Raw genomic sequence first — 15,077 nt, forward strand, 5'->3', positions numbered from 1 at the left:
TATCTATCTATTTATCTATCTATATCTAGTAATATGAAGTGGCACTGCAATCACAGAGGCATGTGGTTCAAATCCACCAGAGGCTCCATGGGAGAAAGATGGAGGATCTCTTTCCATGTGCTTTTCTGCCTTTGAAAACCCTCTGGAGGGTCAACTATGGGTTGGTTCTGCTATCTATCTATCTATCATCTTTTTTTTTTAAGTAACCCTTTGTGACATGATGGTTTAAAAGTTGGGTAATTCACCAAAAAGTCAACAGTTCAAATCTACCAGCTGTCCTATGGGAGAAAGATAAGGCAGTCTACTTTTATAAACATTTATAGTCTTGGAAAGTCTGTGGGTAGTTCTACTCTGTCTTATAGGACTGCTGGCAATGGGTTAGGTTTATAGTGCATTTAAAAATTAAATGGCCCACATAAAACTATATACATTGTGTTTTGTACATGTACTTTATGGGCTTGATGTTTTTTAAAAATTTTTATTCATTGTTGCACATTTTCTTCCTTCTTTTCTTTTTTTTATTAATTAATTGGCCTGGTTAGGATGTTTTAGAGCGTCTGGTTAAAAAGAAAGGGGACTGCATGTTGCACGACCAACATACCTCTCTATGAACATGACAGAGCAGAGTCTGAGAGCTGATGCAAGTAAGGATCTCGGCTTGGCTGTCATAAAAATAGCTCCAGTACCAGAGGAGTACTAATATAATTTTCTGTACTCCAATGGAAGAGTCAATAATACATTTGCAGACATGGAGACGACAGAGGATAAGAGGGCTAGGTGAGGCGATTTTTGTTTGTTTTGGTTTCTCCTCAGTCACCTAAGAAGCCCGAAACGGAAAAAGCAGTGCAAACTCGAGAGGACCCGAGTTCTCCAGGGATTCCATGGGACAGTTCTGCTTGGTCTTATGGAATTGCCAGCATTGAGTTAGGGAAGCTCATCAATATCCTAACAAGGTAGGCCATGATCCGATCTTAAGTAGATAAAAAAGCAAGAAGGTTATTTGGAGGTGCAACTGGCTTTCTGCACCTGATAAACAAATCATATCTGTAAAGTCTTTAACCCACAATGACCCTCCACTGTGTTGCCCTGGCTGGTTGGAAGTAACTGAAAGAAGGACACAAGTACTTGGCACTTAACAGTTTTTCCCAGGTAGAAAAAGACACAGAAACAAAACTGTTGTGGTGGGGGTGTGAGGGACTTTATTTCTAAATGCAAAAAACACTAGACACTTGTGACCGATTTTTAGGATGCATGATTCAAATTCTTATCTAGTCACCTTTCTAGACATCTAGAATAAAAGTCATCTTTCTTAAGTTTAATGGCCTTTGCCTCAATAAAACTTAGTGTATGCGCGTTGTTGTTGTTGTTGTTGTTCTGCGCTGTCAAGTTGGAACTAACTCACATCTGACCCTCCAGTGGGTTTTCAGAGGCTGTGAATCACAGGGGCAGGGTCTGCCCATCTTTCTCCTACAGTCTGTGCACAGGAAATTAAAGGTGAGCTTCTCTACCTATTCTAATATATAGACTAGATCTCCTGGGTTACGGAAATGACCAAGCTGCTTGGCTAATAACGGAAAGGTTGGAAGTTTGAGTTTACCCAAAAGTGCTTCCAAGGCAAGACCTGGTCATCCACGTGGGGAATTCTGCCTTGACACACACTATGGAGCACAGTTCGGCTTCGGCACACTGGGATGCCGTCAATCAGAACGGACTCGAAGGGAACTGAACTGTCGCTCATGTGTGAACAAGGAGCTGAGGGGCGCCTGGGGACAGGTGCTCAGGGCTGTGCTGCTGACCTCAAGGCAGTGCCGCCATGACAGCTTGAGTCTACGTGCTGTCCTCTGACCAGTCTCTTCTCATGGTAACTTTACTGCCTCAGAAACCAAACAGACGGGCTCTAGGAGCTGGAGCTCGCTCAAGGGCATGAGGTTTGGAGTATTTATCTCAAGTTAGCTTTTGCCTTTGCATTCAGGATGACCTTTTGGTAGAAAAACTAGGAGTGGACCAACATCATCCCAAGTTCACTGACACTAATTCAGAGGCCAACTGGCAATGAGGACAGGACCATGTCTGGGGGAGCACTGGACACTGGAAGAAGCAGTGCACGCTGATGGGATGGATGGACAAGTGGTTCATGCCAGAAGGTAAAGGGCTTAACATACCAGAGGCAGGTACAAATATACAGTAACTGGGAAAATGAAAGAATGCCTGAGAAAACAATAAAGAGAGCTAAGAAAACGTTACAGGAGAAACACAGAGCATTCAACAAACCGACAAGAAAAAAATCTTCCTTCATTTCACACAGGGATTTCATTTGCTTTCAAGTGGACTTCAAAAGCAAAATCCTGGTTTTCTTCTGTCTTCTTGTCTCTCCTCCCCCAACATAATCACCATTTACATGTTTCCACCATAAGGGTACATTATTTAAGCAGTACAACCTGTCAATTAATGCAGAGATGGAATTGGGACTGAAACAGCGGGCTTTGAGCCCAGCAGAGGCTGTGCATGGAGCAGGTCAGACAGAGTTTCGTTGTATCACTACGAATCACGGTCAACTTAAGGGCACCAGACAACAACAACAGCAACAACAAAAACAACAACAAATGGATTAAGAGTTCTGAGTGTTGCAAGTAATGCACATTCAACCACTAACCTAAAGGTCAATGGTTTGATCCCAATGAAGGGGCACAGGAAATAAAGGTCTCATCACCTGCTTCCACAAACTCTACAGCTAAAAGGCTCAAAGAGCACTTCTATGCTCTCAGGTGGGGTCACCATAATCACTAAGCCTCAGCGGTAACTTGAAGGTACCTTTTTTTTATTTTTTAAGGTGAATGTTTAGCATTGCTGCAGTGGGTACCATCAAGCTAAGGGAGAAACTCTCACTTAAGACAGGAGACGAGACAAGCCACAGAGCACACGGGCAGATGGCCAAGGTCCAAGGGGCTCTTCCCTACCTTTATGTACGACTGGACGGAGTGGTCCAGCTGCTCTTCGTGGCACTTGGCCACAATGTCGGTGAGCACCCTGGGAAAACAGAATGCTTCAGTGTCCTAGTGCCACTTCAGGGTGCTGGGCACTGAACTAGTCAAACAATCCATCAATTTCAAACCTCATACTCACAGCAGTATTCGATACTTACAATCCCTATTATCTGGTTAAACCTAGAAACTCTTTAATAAAAATATAAATAAATATAACTTATACTAAAAGATAAGTAATGTCCTGTGTCAGTAACACATTTTAAACTAACTCTCTGTGTGAGCTTCAAGTGCTGACTATGGTCTGTGGTTTTGCTGGCACAGTCTCTTAGAAAAAAGGATCAGTTTTAGGACCAGATTGGAACTTAAGGGTCTTTACCTCTAATTTATTATCATATTCCACTTTAAAGGGACTGATCTCCCACCATTGAGACTACATGCATCTGCTTTCAGGAAGAGGAAAAAGATTAAAATGTGTTCTCTTTCGTTTTCTAGTAGCAGTGTGGTATAAGTTTATTTTTTACCTCTTTAACATAATAGTTTGAATGAAAGCTATAAAGCAAATGAATTCATTCAACAATTTGTACAGATTTTGTTCTAGAACATGAATATCTAAATCCACAGTGAAATGACTGTGATTCCCATTCATACCTCTGTGTCTTCCCTTGCTTTGGTGATACTGTGCTGCTCAGCCACTATTGTGTATTGCCTTTCCCCTACACTGACAATTCTGGATGCTCTCTGACCGGAGTCCTTAATTCTATCTCAGTTTCAACACAACTATCTGCTGACATTCTTGGGTGTCTGGCCAGTGCAGACACATATGTTCATACCAGAAAGAACATCAGTTGAAAACACAGCTGGAGACTTTTAACCTGGGTCCAAAATTGACTGGTGGTGAGGGCTTTAGACATTCTTGTGTTCTAGATCATCAGAAGCATGGCTTTAAAAACTAGCTTAAAAACCTGATTCCCAAAAAAGAGACTAATATGTCTGTGGCTAGCACCCTTCAATGGTAGGAGCGATGTTTTTTATTTTTTCCCAGAATGCTGTGACTAATCGTTTGTAATGTGGGATATAGGATTTAATAATTGATGAGGAGCACTATCTCTGTGAAGAGGAAACTTTGTTTTCCAAAGTCACCAGCCAGCTTTATAATTTCAGAAGCATATGGTACATATGACCAAATTTAAAATGAAAGCAGTTAACATTTTTGTACAGTAAAACGAAGTCTAGAGGCAGTGTAACCACTTGGGAAAATAGTGTAAGCAGTTTTTTTTTTTAAAATGTGGTAAATTTTTACTCCATGAGTTTCTTAAATCCATAATTATTCATCAATTCTCACGATGGGGAAAAAAACAAAAAGAAGACAAACACCACTCTTCCAATAGAAAGGAATTCAGCCGCCAACAGTGGATTCGAACCGTGTTCCTCTGGGATTGCAGTGCAGCTTCTTGCCACTAGGCCACCAGAGCTCCCCCTGCTGTAAGCAGTTTTTTAAAAAAAGCTCAGCATGTGACTTCTGTCTGAACCAGGAATTGCGCTCGTGGGCATCCAGTCCAGAGACATGAAAATGTATGATTCTTCGTAAACCTGGATACACACGTGCATATTAATTTCTATGATAGCCAAAGGCTACAGGTCCTTCAATAGGTGAATGGTGAAATCCTTCAGTAGGTAAATGGTAAAACCAAGTATGGTTCAGTCATACCATGCATCACTGCCCACAGTAAAAAAAGAAGTGATGATTGATTTCCACAATAGCCTGGATGGATCACCAGAGAGTTATGCTGAAGGGAAAAAAGCCAATGTCAAAAGACTACGTGATATTATTCTATTGCAACAACATTTTTAAATAAACTGATTGACGAGAGCAGATGAGTAGTCATTTGGGGTTTGAGAGGGAATGGATGGGAAAGGAAGTGGAACACTGAGAGAAGTGGTGAGGTTAGGAAAGGGCAACAAAGGCATCCATGTGATGATGAAAATATTCCCTACAGTGATTGTATCAATGTCAATAATGCGGTTGTACTATTGTGTCATGTTTGTGCAAGATGTTAGCATTAGATAGAGTCAAGTGGATAAAGAAAACAATTTCTGTATTATTTCTTACAATTGCACGTGAATCTGCAATTATCTCAAGATTTTAAAAAAGTTTAATTAAAAACAAACGAAGGAGTAAGCAAAAGTGAGGCCATAAACTTCAATGAGAATAATAGCTGATTAGAAGGTAAGGATTGAAGAGTGAAGAAATACCTAAATTTAAGACATACATTAAAATGAAATGCACATATACACCACTAGAATTTCGTTCAGTTATGATCAAGGTGCAGAGATTATAAACTCCTTTTTTATAGAGTTTTATTTATGGCTACCTGGTTACCGGTGTACTTATTTCATCTTCATCATTCTGCACCAGGACCTTGAAGAGCTGATTCAAGATTATAGGCAGAAAACTCATGATTGCATGAATCTTTTCCACATTCAGTAAGTTCTATAGAAAATTGGCCGGGGGGGGGGGTAGGGGGAGGGAAAGAACACTGGTTAAAACTAAAGCCTGTTCTGCTGGTATTTGTTCAGAACTTACTTAATAGGAATACTGTAAAAAAAAAACAACAAAACAAACAAACCCCAAAGACTTGCCATAATAATAATTTTGACCCCTGATGACACCATATGTGTCAGAGTAGAAAGGTGCTGATCTGTAAAAAATAGATTGGCACACTTTTCTTCTGAAGAACATGTGGATAGACTTGAACCACCAATCTTCTTGTTAGCAACTTTGTATGCTAATAGTATGTACTGCAACTGTTCCAACTATTCCAGGGCAGGCACACAGTAACTGGCCTTTATCCAGCTTTATTCTCCATAACATTTACGATGGCGCAGAGGCACCTCAGTTATTTTGCAAGGACTCTCCATTTAATTGACTAATGAAAAAAAATGACTTCATTTCACTTTCATGAAAACTGGTCTTTGATTTTTGTCACCATCAGGAACCATTACAGGATTCTAGACATAGTTTCCTTTTTAAATCAGCAAGGCATCTTAGATTCCTAATCATTACCTTCTGGTTTACTGTTGCTTTTGTTATGTATGTTGTAGAAGAACTGACTCCTGCAGGGTTTTAGAGGCAGTGAATTAAATAAGAACTGACTCATGCAGGTTTTTAGAGGAGTAAATCTCTCAGGAGGAGACTAAGCATCTTTTCCTCATGGAGCTGCTGGTGGATTTGAACTGTGTGCTTTTGGGGTTGCAGCACAGTTTCTTAACTTTGAGGCCACCAGAGCTCCCTTTTGGTTTACTAGTCAATGAAAAAAAGTAAGCTCCTTTTTCTGCTCATTTCTATACCAGAAAGCACAAAAAATGACTTCTATGTCATATTATTACCTTGCAAGAGCGTATGAAATTCGAGGTAGGTGATTGAGACATATCTTTCTCTCTTTTTTGGCACTGCCTAAAAAATGTATTCACATGTGGATCCTAAAACAACAACAAAAAAGAATTTATTATTTGTTTCTAATGATAGATAAACTGTCTTACAAATAATCATTGAGAGGAGAGGTGGGTGGCCAAATCTTCCTTTTCGTTAGATGTTGAGACATAAAAAAGATCCAACTCAAAGTACTAAGCTCACTTTCTGGCTTAATTCCTCTCTGTTTTCTTTTTCTTCTTGGCCACACACCCTGGCGTTCAATCACACACTTGCCTGCTACTCCACTGAGGGGTTAGTTCCGTCATGTAACATAGGAAACACGTTATGACTGTGCGAGAAAGGACGCTGATGGCGACGGTGGTCGGTAAGTACCATCATGCCAACTTCAGCTCCTAGTGGCTCCATGTACGAAACCCCGCCTGATCCTGTATCATCCGCAAAGTGTCTGCTCTGCCCCCAGATGCAGTCACTGGATCACCTTATCTCATTGAGGGTCTTCCTCTCTCCTTTGCAGACCCTCTGTCTTTCCAAGTGTAATGTCTTTTTCCCGGGACTCACACCTTCTGATACTATGCTCAATGTAGATGCTAAATTTATGAGGGTAAAATACTCACTTGAGTATTCACTGTTGATACAACAAATGTTGATACTTTGAAAAGTGGTTTGCCACCATCAACCCATTTAATATCACTTGTATTTTGCTGAAAAGAAAAAGGGCTTGTTAGTGTAACTATGGCAGCTGGAAAGAAAGACAATGAATAGGCTATTAGCTTTCTTTTCATTTCTTGTCTCAGTCGCTTAATTTCATACTGCCTTATTGGGGAAAATAAAAGATAAAATATATCTGGCATTATTAATGTACAAGACCAGTGCAATATCACAATGTAATTTTTAATGGATCATTTATATAGGTCACTAAATAAAGTATTTGGAATATGATTGGTACATTTAATTAATAATTACACTGTATATCCAGACTACAAACATTGTATTAAATAAATAAGCAAATAAAAATCCCTTATTGCTGATGAGTTAGAATTGATTCACAGTTGACCCTCCACTAGGTTTCTGAGCTGTAAAGTGCATGAGAAGACACTGTCCGTCTTTTTCCTGTGGAGCTGCTGGTGGATCCGAGGAATAAGAGAGGTGCGTGTGGCCCTTGAGTCTGAGAGCAGCTCTCTCTGGATGAGGACCTCAGAGCTCCTTAACAGGAAACAGAACATTGCCTCATGACATTTGTTGTTAGAGGTAGCGGGGTTCGTTTCACCTAATGCCAACCCCATGTGATGATCGGAAATGTTATTTCCTAGGTTGTGATCTTTTTGAGGGAGCTCTGGTGGCTTAGAGGTAAGGAGTTGAGCTGGCAACCCAAAGACATGCTGTTCAAATCCACCAGCTGCTCTGGGGGAGAAAGCTGGGCAGTCTCTTCCGGTGCAATTTACTGCTTCCGGAAAATCCACTGGAGGATAAGCTATGGGTTGGTCCCGACTCAACAGCGCAGAACAACCAGAGCAATGACTGGAGAGTAGTTTGCTAGGGTCTTTTTGTCTAGAGTCTTTGCTAGTTGGCTTTGAACTGCCTACCCTGTGATTAGCAGCTAAGCCTTTAACTATGGTCCAATCTTACACCATTTAATCGATGTATATTTTTTTCCTTAAGTTACACATTACTCCACACCTTTCCACTGGCTGGATCTTGAAAGCTCAGATAGTTGGGAGGCAGACTCGTTGCTACTGGGATGTTATACTCTTGAGATGCAATGTGATTGTGCTTCTTCAGAGGAAGCCAAGCGTATCCAACTGTAAATGGAAAAGTAAAGAGGAAACTTCTGATGCCCAGACTTCATGAAAAGGAGCAAAAGGAAAAGCTCTCCATCACTTATGAAGACTAAACTTCCCCCAAATATTCAGTAAACAAGAGCATTTAAAACCCTCTCCATAATTATATAAATTATGGGGTTGGGGAGAGACTGAGTAAGATGGGTTCAATAATGTATACTGCACTGAAACAGAGGAGGGAGAAAACTGTTTAAAAGAGATATATAACTAGGTATTTCTGTCATCACAGGAGTCTAGAGTGAGGGCTACATGGTGGAGGGGACCTGGGGGAGGGTTTGTAAAACAATGAAAGAATCTTTTCTTTTACTTTTCCATAATTTTTGACTCATGTACTTATAACTTGTTAGTCAAATTTGTGTCTTCTAGGTTGCAACACCCCCATGATACATCTTCAAGGATATGAACATGTACGGCCAAGCACAATCAATAAGAGTGCATCTAAATTCCAAAATCAATCTCCATAATAGTCTATGTGTTTCCTACTGCCAAAGGGGCCCTTTAGAGTAGTGAGAGAAGATCTTCACCCTGAAACCCACAGCGTCCCTTTTCAGCAGGAAGTAGCTAAGAGAATACGCCATCCCCTTTTCCTTATGACTCAGGGTGAAGTCTCTCTCAGGGAGGAGTGATAGGGAATGGCAAAGGACACACCGACAAAGGAGATTAATCAGAACTGGCTTTGACAAGCACTGTGGCAATTGGACAATTAAAACAGACATTCGGATGGCTGGGAAGAACAACAAACTGGGGAGGAGGGTGGAGAGAGTGGTGCGGCAACGGGGGAGTGAAAGCCCAGAATCCCTGTGAATGTTCATTGAAACTAATAAAATTTAATAATAATAATAAAAAAAAATAAAACCCTCTCCAACTGCAGGCGCACTGGGGAGAGGTCAGGCCGCTGAGTCAGTCAGCTCCCCACCGATACCCGCCCCGCCGGCACCCGAGGTTTCCCTCCCTGCCGGTACCCGAGGTTTCCCTCCCCGCCGGTACCCGAGGTTTCCCTCCCCTCCGGTATCTGAGGTTCCCCCCTCCCGCCCACCCCCCTACCCTCCGCTGGTACCTGAGGTTTCCAGAGCCTCCTTCTTCTTGGCATTTGCTTTTGCATTTATGTCACAGGTGACATGGTAAAAAGAAAACAGAATGTGGTGCTTCTCATGGAGTTGTGTTGGCAGCTCAATTTTCACCTGCAATCAGGGATGATAAATGAGCACAAATGAAGAAAATTAGCTCTAGATAGGAGGTATATAACATGAGCAATTTTTTTTTGTTTTAAAAATACAAATTAAGCCCCCAAAACATTATCTCATGGGAATCTAGTAATTGACATTTTTTGATGATGTGCCCAATGAAAGTGACTGCACATCTTGTTATCTTCAGTTTATAGATCATTTATGTACGTAGGGGGCCTGGAGATCAAGGAGATGGTAGAGGGAGTTAGCCATGACAGTTCTTGCTCCCAAGTCCATTTAGTTGAGGGATCCAGGGGCACGCAAGTTCATTGCAGTCTTAACCAGTGGTTATGGTACAAATGTTAATGGTTCTTACGATGGTGTAAAATGCTTCCATGAACTGATAAAGTTCGAAAACACAGCTTTCTTATACTGACTAGTAAACAGAAACAAAAATGAATCTCACTAGAAAAAGAACCGAAATACCAATCTAATAAAAGGTTCATGAGATTGGCTCAGGATAGGACAGGGTTGGGCCTAGGGTTTCAGGAGACTCAAGGACACATAACAACAACAACATTGGTTGAAGTACACAAAGTTGCAACATAATCCAGAAGTGATTATTCAGGAAGAACATAGTTCATCTTGTCTAAGGAAACATCTGTCAAAGCATGTCCTCTGTTTGGACCCTCCCTTCCACTGTGTAAGGTGGCAGTGGGTGCCTGGTCCTTTCTTACCTCGTCTGAGAAATCCGGGTTCTGGGAATGGTGTAGAACCGCAGTGTAGGCTGCCGAGGTGAAGAGAGGCCCTCCAGGTTTGCCATAAATACACTGTTTTGAAAAAGTTACAAATTGCACATATGAGTGTCTTATTTTAATGGAGCATAAAAAAAAAGAAGTCACAAATACTCAGTCACCAAGCCTGGGGTAAGTTCTATTTAGTGCTAACATGTCAGGCTGAGCATATACAGAATTAATTTTGAGCTCCCTAGTCCTATCAGGTCGTGGTTGCTGTGATGCTGAAGACTGTGACAGTGATGTGCCAAACGTGGTAATGGGCACCCATGGTGGACAGTGTTGGCTGGAGCTTCCCTACTAAACCAAGCCTGGAAGCAGGAGCGGCGTCCACTTCCGAAATGGCTTGCCTCCGGAAACTCTATGTACGAACAATGCTCAGGCTGTTCATTCATAGGGTCGCTATGAGTCGTCTACGACTCGACGGCATTAAACAACAATAACAATGACGACGACCAAGAGAGAGCTACGTTGGCCTAGTGGAAGGAAGCTGTGCTACCAAGCCGAAGGTGGGTGACTGTCATCTGTGGCCCTCGGCCAGGTTCAAATTGTCTTCCTGTCAAACATTCTTCTAGGTGGTATAGCACTGGTCTGTGCGTTGCTGTACAGCAGTAACTCGTGGTTGCTGTGATGCTGAAGCCTGTGACAGTGATGTGCCAATCGTGGTAATGGGCACCCACGGTGGACAGTGTTGGCTGGAGCTTCCCGACTAAATCAAGCCTGGAAGCAGGAGCGGCATCCACTTCCGAAATGGCTTGCTTCCGGAAACTCTATGTACGAACAGTGCTCAGGCTGTTCATTCATAGGGTCACTATGAGTCGTCTACGACTCAACGGCATCAAGCAACAACAACAAACAGTCCCATCAGGAAGAAGCTGGCTCACACCCACCAGCTGTTCTGTAGGAGAAAGATGGCCAGTCTCCTGTATGATTTACTGCCTTTGAACACCCGCTCGAAAGCCATAAATGGGTTGGTTCTAACTTGATGACAAACAACAACAACAACAATAACTCTCCTGCATAAGAAGGATCCCTGGTGCCACAGTTATTCAGCAATTCTTGCAGCCAAGTGACAATCTCCTAGCCAGTGACTTTACTTTACTGATTGTGATGTCTACTGAAGAAACAGTAGAGTTTATGGACCCCTCAGCGTTCCATAGATCTTATTCAATTATGTGATCAACAACTGAGCTGACTTCCCAGGCCAGGCCAGTAGCTCCTCTGGAAGTGAGCGCTGACACTTTCCCTAAATGTGACTATCCCACAGGACCACAGAGCCACAGCCCTTCTGCAAGGCCCACCGGAAGGCAGCGGGGATGAGACTTTGGAAATCAGAACTGTTGAATTGGGAAGCAGGATGGATCTGTTCCTCTTCTAAGCTCTGGCGGCACAGACCACTGGGTGTTGCACTACGAGCTTGATGTAGCCAGAGTCCCTCTCAGGTAGTTTGAATCACTCATGGGAGAAAAATGGGAAATCTCCTTTTGCGCGATTTACAGCCTCTAAAAACCTACTCGAAGGTTGGCTATGAGCTGGTTCTGACTTGTCAGCACTGAGTGAGTTTTGAGCAGAAATGAAAGGCCCTCAATAGCGGACAGGCCTAGAGGCCTCTGGTAGGTCCAGTTGGCCTGACTCACCTTCACGGGACTGGCCCCCTCTTCATCGGAGTTTTTGAACTCGACACACACAGTTATATTTCGTGCCTGAAATTGCAATGGGGGAAATGAGGCCTGCAATTTTCTATGAAATAATAAAGTTTAAAAAAAGAAAGAGAAAAAGATAAGTCTGCCTAAAATAAATAGCATCCAGTTAACTGTGAAAAGAATGCCCGACATTTTCTTGTGACATTATCTATAGTGTTCAGAAATAGCAGAAAGATCTGGGAAGAATATATTTTTAAAAGAAGAAAAAGTTCTCATTATGATAGGGACAAGCATGCTATTTTCAGAGTATGTTTAGCAGCTGAATAAGGTTGTCTAGAACAAAAAAATATTTAGGGCTGGTTTCAGAAAAGAATATTAATGTGCTATAAAACTATGCATCCTCAATCATGTCTGAAGTGAAAGCCCTCGCTGAGCCTTAGGAAATGCTGGGCTTTACAAATCTTTTCTAAAGTGTGAGTGTATAGTCATTTGCGTTTTCACTTTCAAAATCTCATCTTACCTTGTGACACAAACAGGTATATATAGTACTCTCATATTCACTGCGGCATGATTTACAATAGTAATGAGATGGAAACAACTCAACCATTTATCAAGAGAAAAATGAAGAAAAACTATGGTACGTTTGTACAACGGAGTACTATGCACCACTGAAAACAAGAAAGAATTTGTGGTATTTGGTATAACCTTGATGAATGTAGAGGATATTATGCTGAATGATGTGTGCCAGTCACAGAAGGACAAATACTGCATTACACCACTTCTATAAAAAGCTAAATAAAAGTTTACACTCAGATGGCTATTCCATCAGGGTATGTGATCCTATCTTATCAGGGATAGAAAAGAAGAGATAGGAGAGTGAAAATGAATAATTAGCAGACACTTATTTAGGCAAGTAAAGTGGATGATGTCTGACAGACATCGTAGGAATTGTAGTTAATGGTATAAAACAAAATGTGTACAAATTAGTTAATGAAAACCCACTATTATTTATAAGAATTTTATTCAATTCACAATAGAAAAATATATAGGAAAAACTCTCATCTCCTGAGAGAGCTCTGGTAGCTGAGCAGTGAGTAGTTGATCTGCTAACCCAAAAGCACACAGTTCGAACCCTGCAGCTGCTTCGTGAGACAAAGATGGGCAGTCTCCTCCTATGGATTTACTGCCTCTGAAAACCCGCTTAAGGAACAGCAATTAAGTGGGTTCTGACTCAACAGTATATAACATATGATCTCAGAAACTTGCATCATACCTTGTTGAAGCATTTCTGGCCATCATACTTGAGGTGTCTGGGGTAAATATAAATTTGATTTTTGTATACTCTGTAAGGACGACAAAACTTGGCTGTGTCATAAACAAATTCTTCCACTTCCACTGTGGGTTCTGGGTCAGCCATCACATTGAAAGGCTTGACAGGGATATAGGATGATGTCACACAGTCTTAAAAAAGAAAAAGAATCAGAAAATAAAAGTTTGTCATTCAGTATGGTTCTTAGTACTTAAAATATTTTAAAATTAACCCACTCAAAATAAAACTCTATTTTATGGTAACCTGGGCTAAACTATATGACATTAAAATTTTTTAAAAGACAGGTATTTAAGATAATCAAACATTATATTTGTGGTGTTAGACTATAAGTTGGCTTCTTTTTTCTTTTTTTTAGCCATTAAAGTTAGCATCCTCCTTTCTCCAGCTACCTTAACTGCATATACGTGGTCTTGTAAATCAGCATGGTCTTGAATCAGCAACAGCTGTGGGACTATGTTAAGAGATAAAGTGCTTCCCACATTGAGAAGCAAAACTTGAGGCAAGCAAGATATTTGATGGTAAGACTTGAGGGAGACTGGAGTAGATCCTGCTGGTGAGACTCTGATGATGGTGGTGGAGAGACTGTGGCATTGTTGTGGAGAAACTGTGAAAAGGCGTAAACAGAGGAGCCCAGAGATAAAGGTCACAGTTAAAGGTGTTTGCTCTTCTTACTGGAGGCTTGAGGGAGAAATAGACTGACAACTGGCTGGATGCTTGTTTGCTTGGAGGCAAACCTTGCTGGATGATTTGGATTTGTCTGCTGAACTGAAACAGAAGCCGTAACTAATTGAGGACTTGTACCTGGGGACTGTTGGACTAAAACTTGAATTTGCATAGGTATTCTTTGCCTCCTCCACTCCTTAACTTCCTTCCCTAATAAATCACATTGTTGGTACCATAACTGAGAGTCTGTGAGTCAGCAAAGAATAAATGAATCTCTTACTGCTGCTGTACATAGTCAGCTGCCAGGGACCTCTCAAGACTACTGAAGAACAACGACATCAAGCTAGAGACTAAGGTGCACCTGATCCGGGCTATAGTCTTTGCAATTACATGCTATGCATCAGAGAGTTGGATAGTGAATAGGGATCATAGAAAGAGAATTGATGCCTTTGAGCTGTGGTGCTGGAGAAGAGTGTTGAATATACCATGGACTGCTAGGAGAACAAACAGGTTTGTCCTGGAGAGGGTGAAGCCAGAATGCTCCTTGGAGTCAAGGATTCTGAAGCTTCATGTGACATACTTTGGGCATGTTGCAAGGAGGGCCTGGTCCTTGGAAAGGAACATCATGTTTGGCAGAGTAGAGGGACGGTGCAGGAAAGAAAGACCCTCGATGAGATGGATTGATTCTGTGATTGGGGTGGTGGGAGTGAGTGTGCCAGAGACAGCGAGGTTGGCACAGGATAGAGCAGCGTTTAGGGCTCTTGTAAATAGGGCCACTATGAATCGCAAGTGACTTGAGGGCACATAACAACAACTGCTGCTGCGGCTTCAGAGGCACCATGGGGGTGGGTTCCAGGCTCTTTATCTACTTTCTGCTCTGGGATGGTGAGGACTGTGCTGTTCTGACCCTGCTGGCCTTCAGAAAGACACTCGCGGTCCTGTGTCTCAATGTCCTGTTTTCTCCCTTGTTGTTGTCATGTGCCATTGAGTCGTTTGCGACTCATAGTGACCCTATGTACAACAGCCCTAAACCCTGCTCTATCCTGTGCCAATCTCATTGCCTCTGACACACCCATCCCGATTACCCCAGTCATTGAATCAATCCACCTCCAAAGACCTGTCTCTCCTTGCAACATGTCCAAAGTATGTCAGACGAAGCCCCAGAGTCTTTGTCTCCAAGGAGAAGCCTGGTTTAACCCTCTCTAGGATGAATATGTTTGTTTTCT

General features: G+C 41.9%; 1 protein-coding gene across 1 annotated transcript in view; it reads right to left on the minus strand.

The window, feature by feature from the left end:
- The window catches only part of DOCK10 (dedicator of cytokinesis 10), a 286,066-nt gene that overhangs the window by 88,575 nt on the left and 182,414 nt on the right, over positions 1-15,077 (minus strand). Inside the window, exons 17-25 of the mRNA XM_006890320.1 lie at positions 13,132-13,319; positions 11,853-11,918; positions 10,159-10,251; positions 9,313-9,436; positions 8,095-8,216; positions 7,032-7,118; positions 6,372-6,464; positions 5,357-5,475; positions 2,958-3,027 (exon numbers count right to left, since the gene is read on the minus strand). Coding sequence (XP_006890382.1) covers positions 2,958-3,027; positions 5,357-5,475; positions 6,372-6,464; positions 7,032-7,118; positions 8,095-8,216; positions 9,313-9,436; positions 10,159-10,251; positions 11,853-11,918; positions 13,132-13,319 — 962 coding nt within the window. The remainder of the gene's footprint in view (positions 1-2,957; positions 3,028-5,356; positions 5,476-6,371; positions 6,465-7,031; positions 7,119-8,094; positions 8,217-9,312; positions 9,437-10,158; positions 10,252-11,852; positions 11,919-13,131; positions 13,320-15,077) is intronic.

Source organism: Elephantulus edwardii, unplaced genomic scaffold (genome assembly GCF_000299155.1).
Source record: "Elephantulus edwardii isolate Elephantulus edwardi_28Jun2011 unplaced genomic scaffold, EleEdw1.0 scaffold00087, whole genome shotgun sequence".
In the NCBI taxonomy this organism is placed as follows: domain Eukaryota; kingdom Metazoa; phylum Chordata; class Mammalia; order Macroscelidea; family Macroscelididae; genus Elephantulus; species Elephantulus edwardii.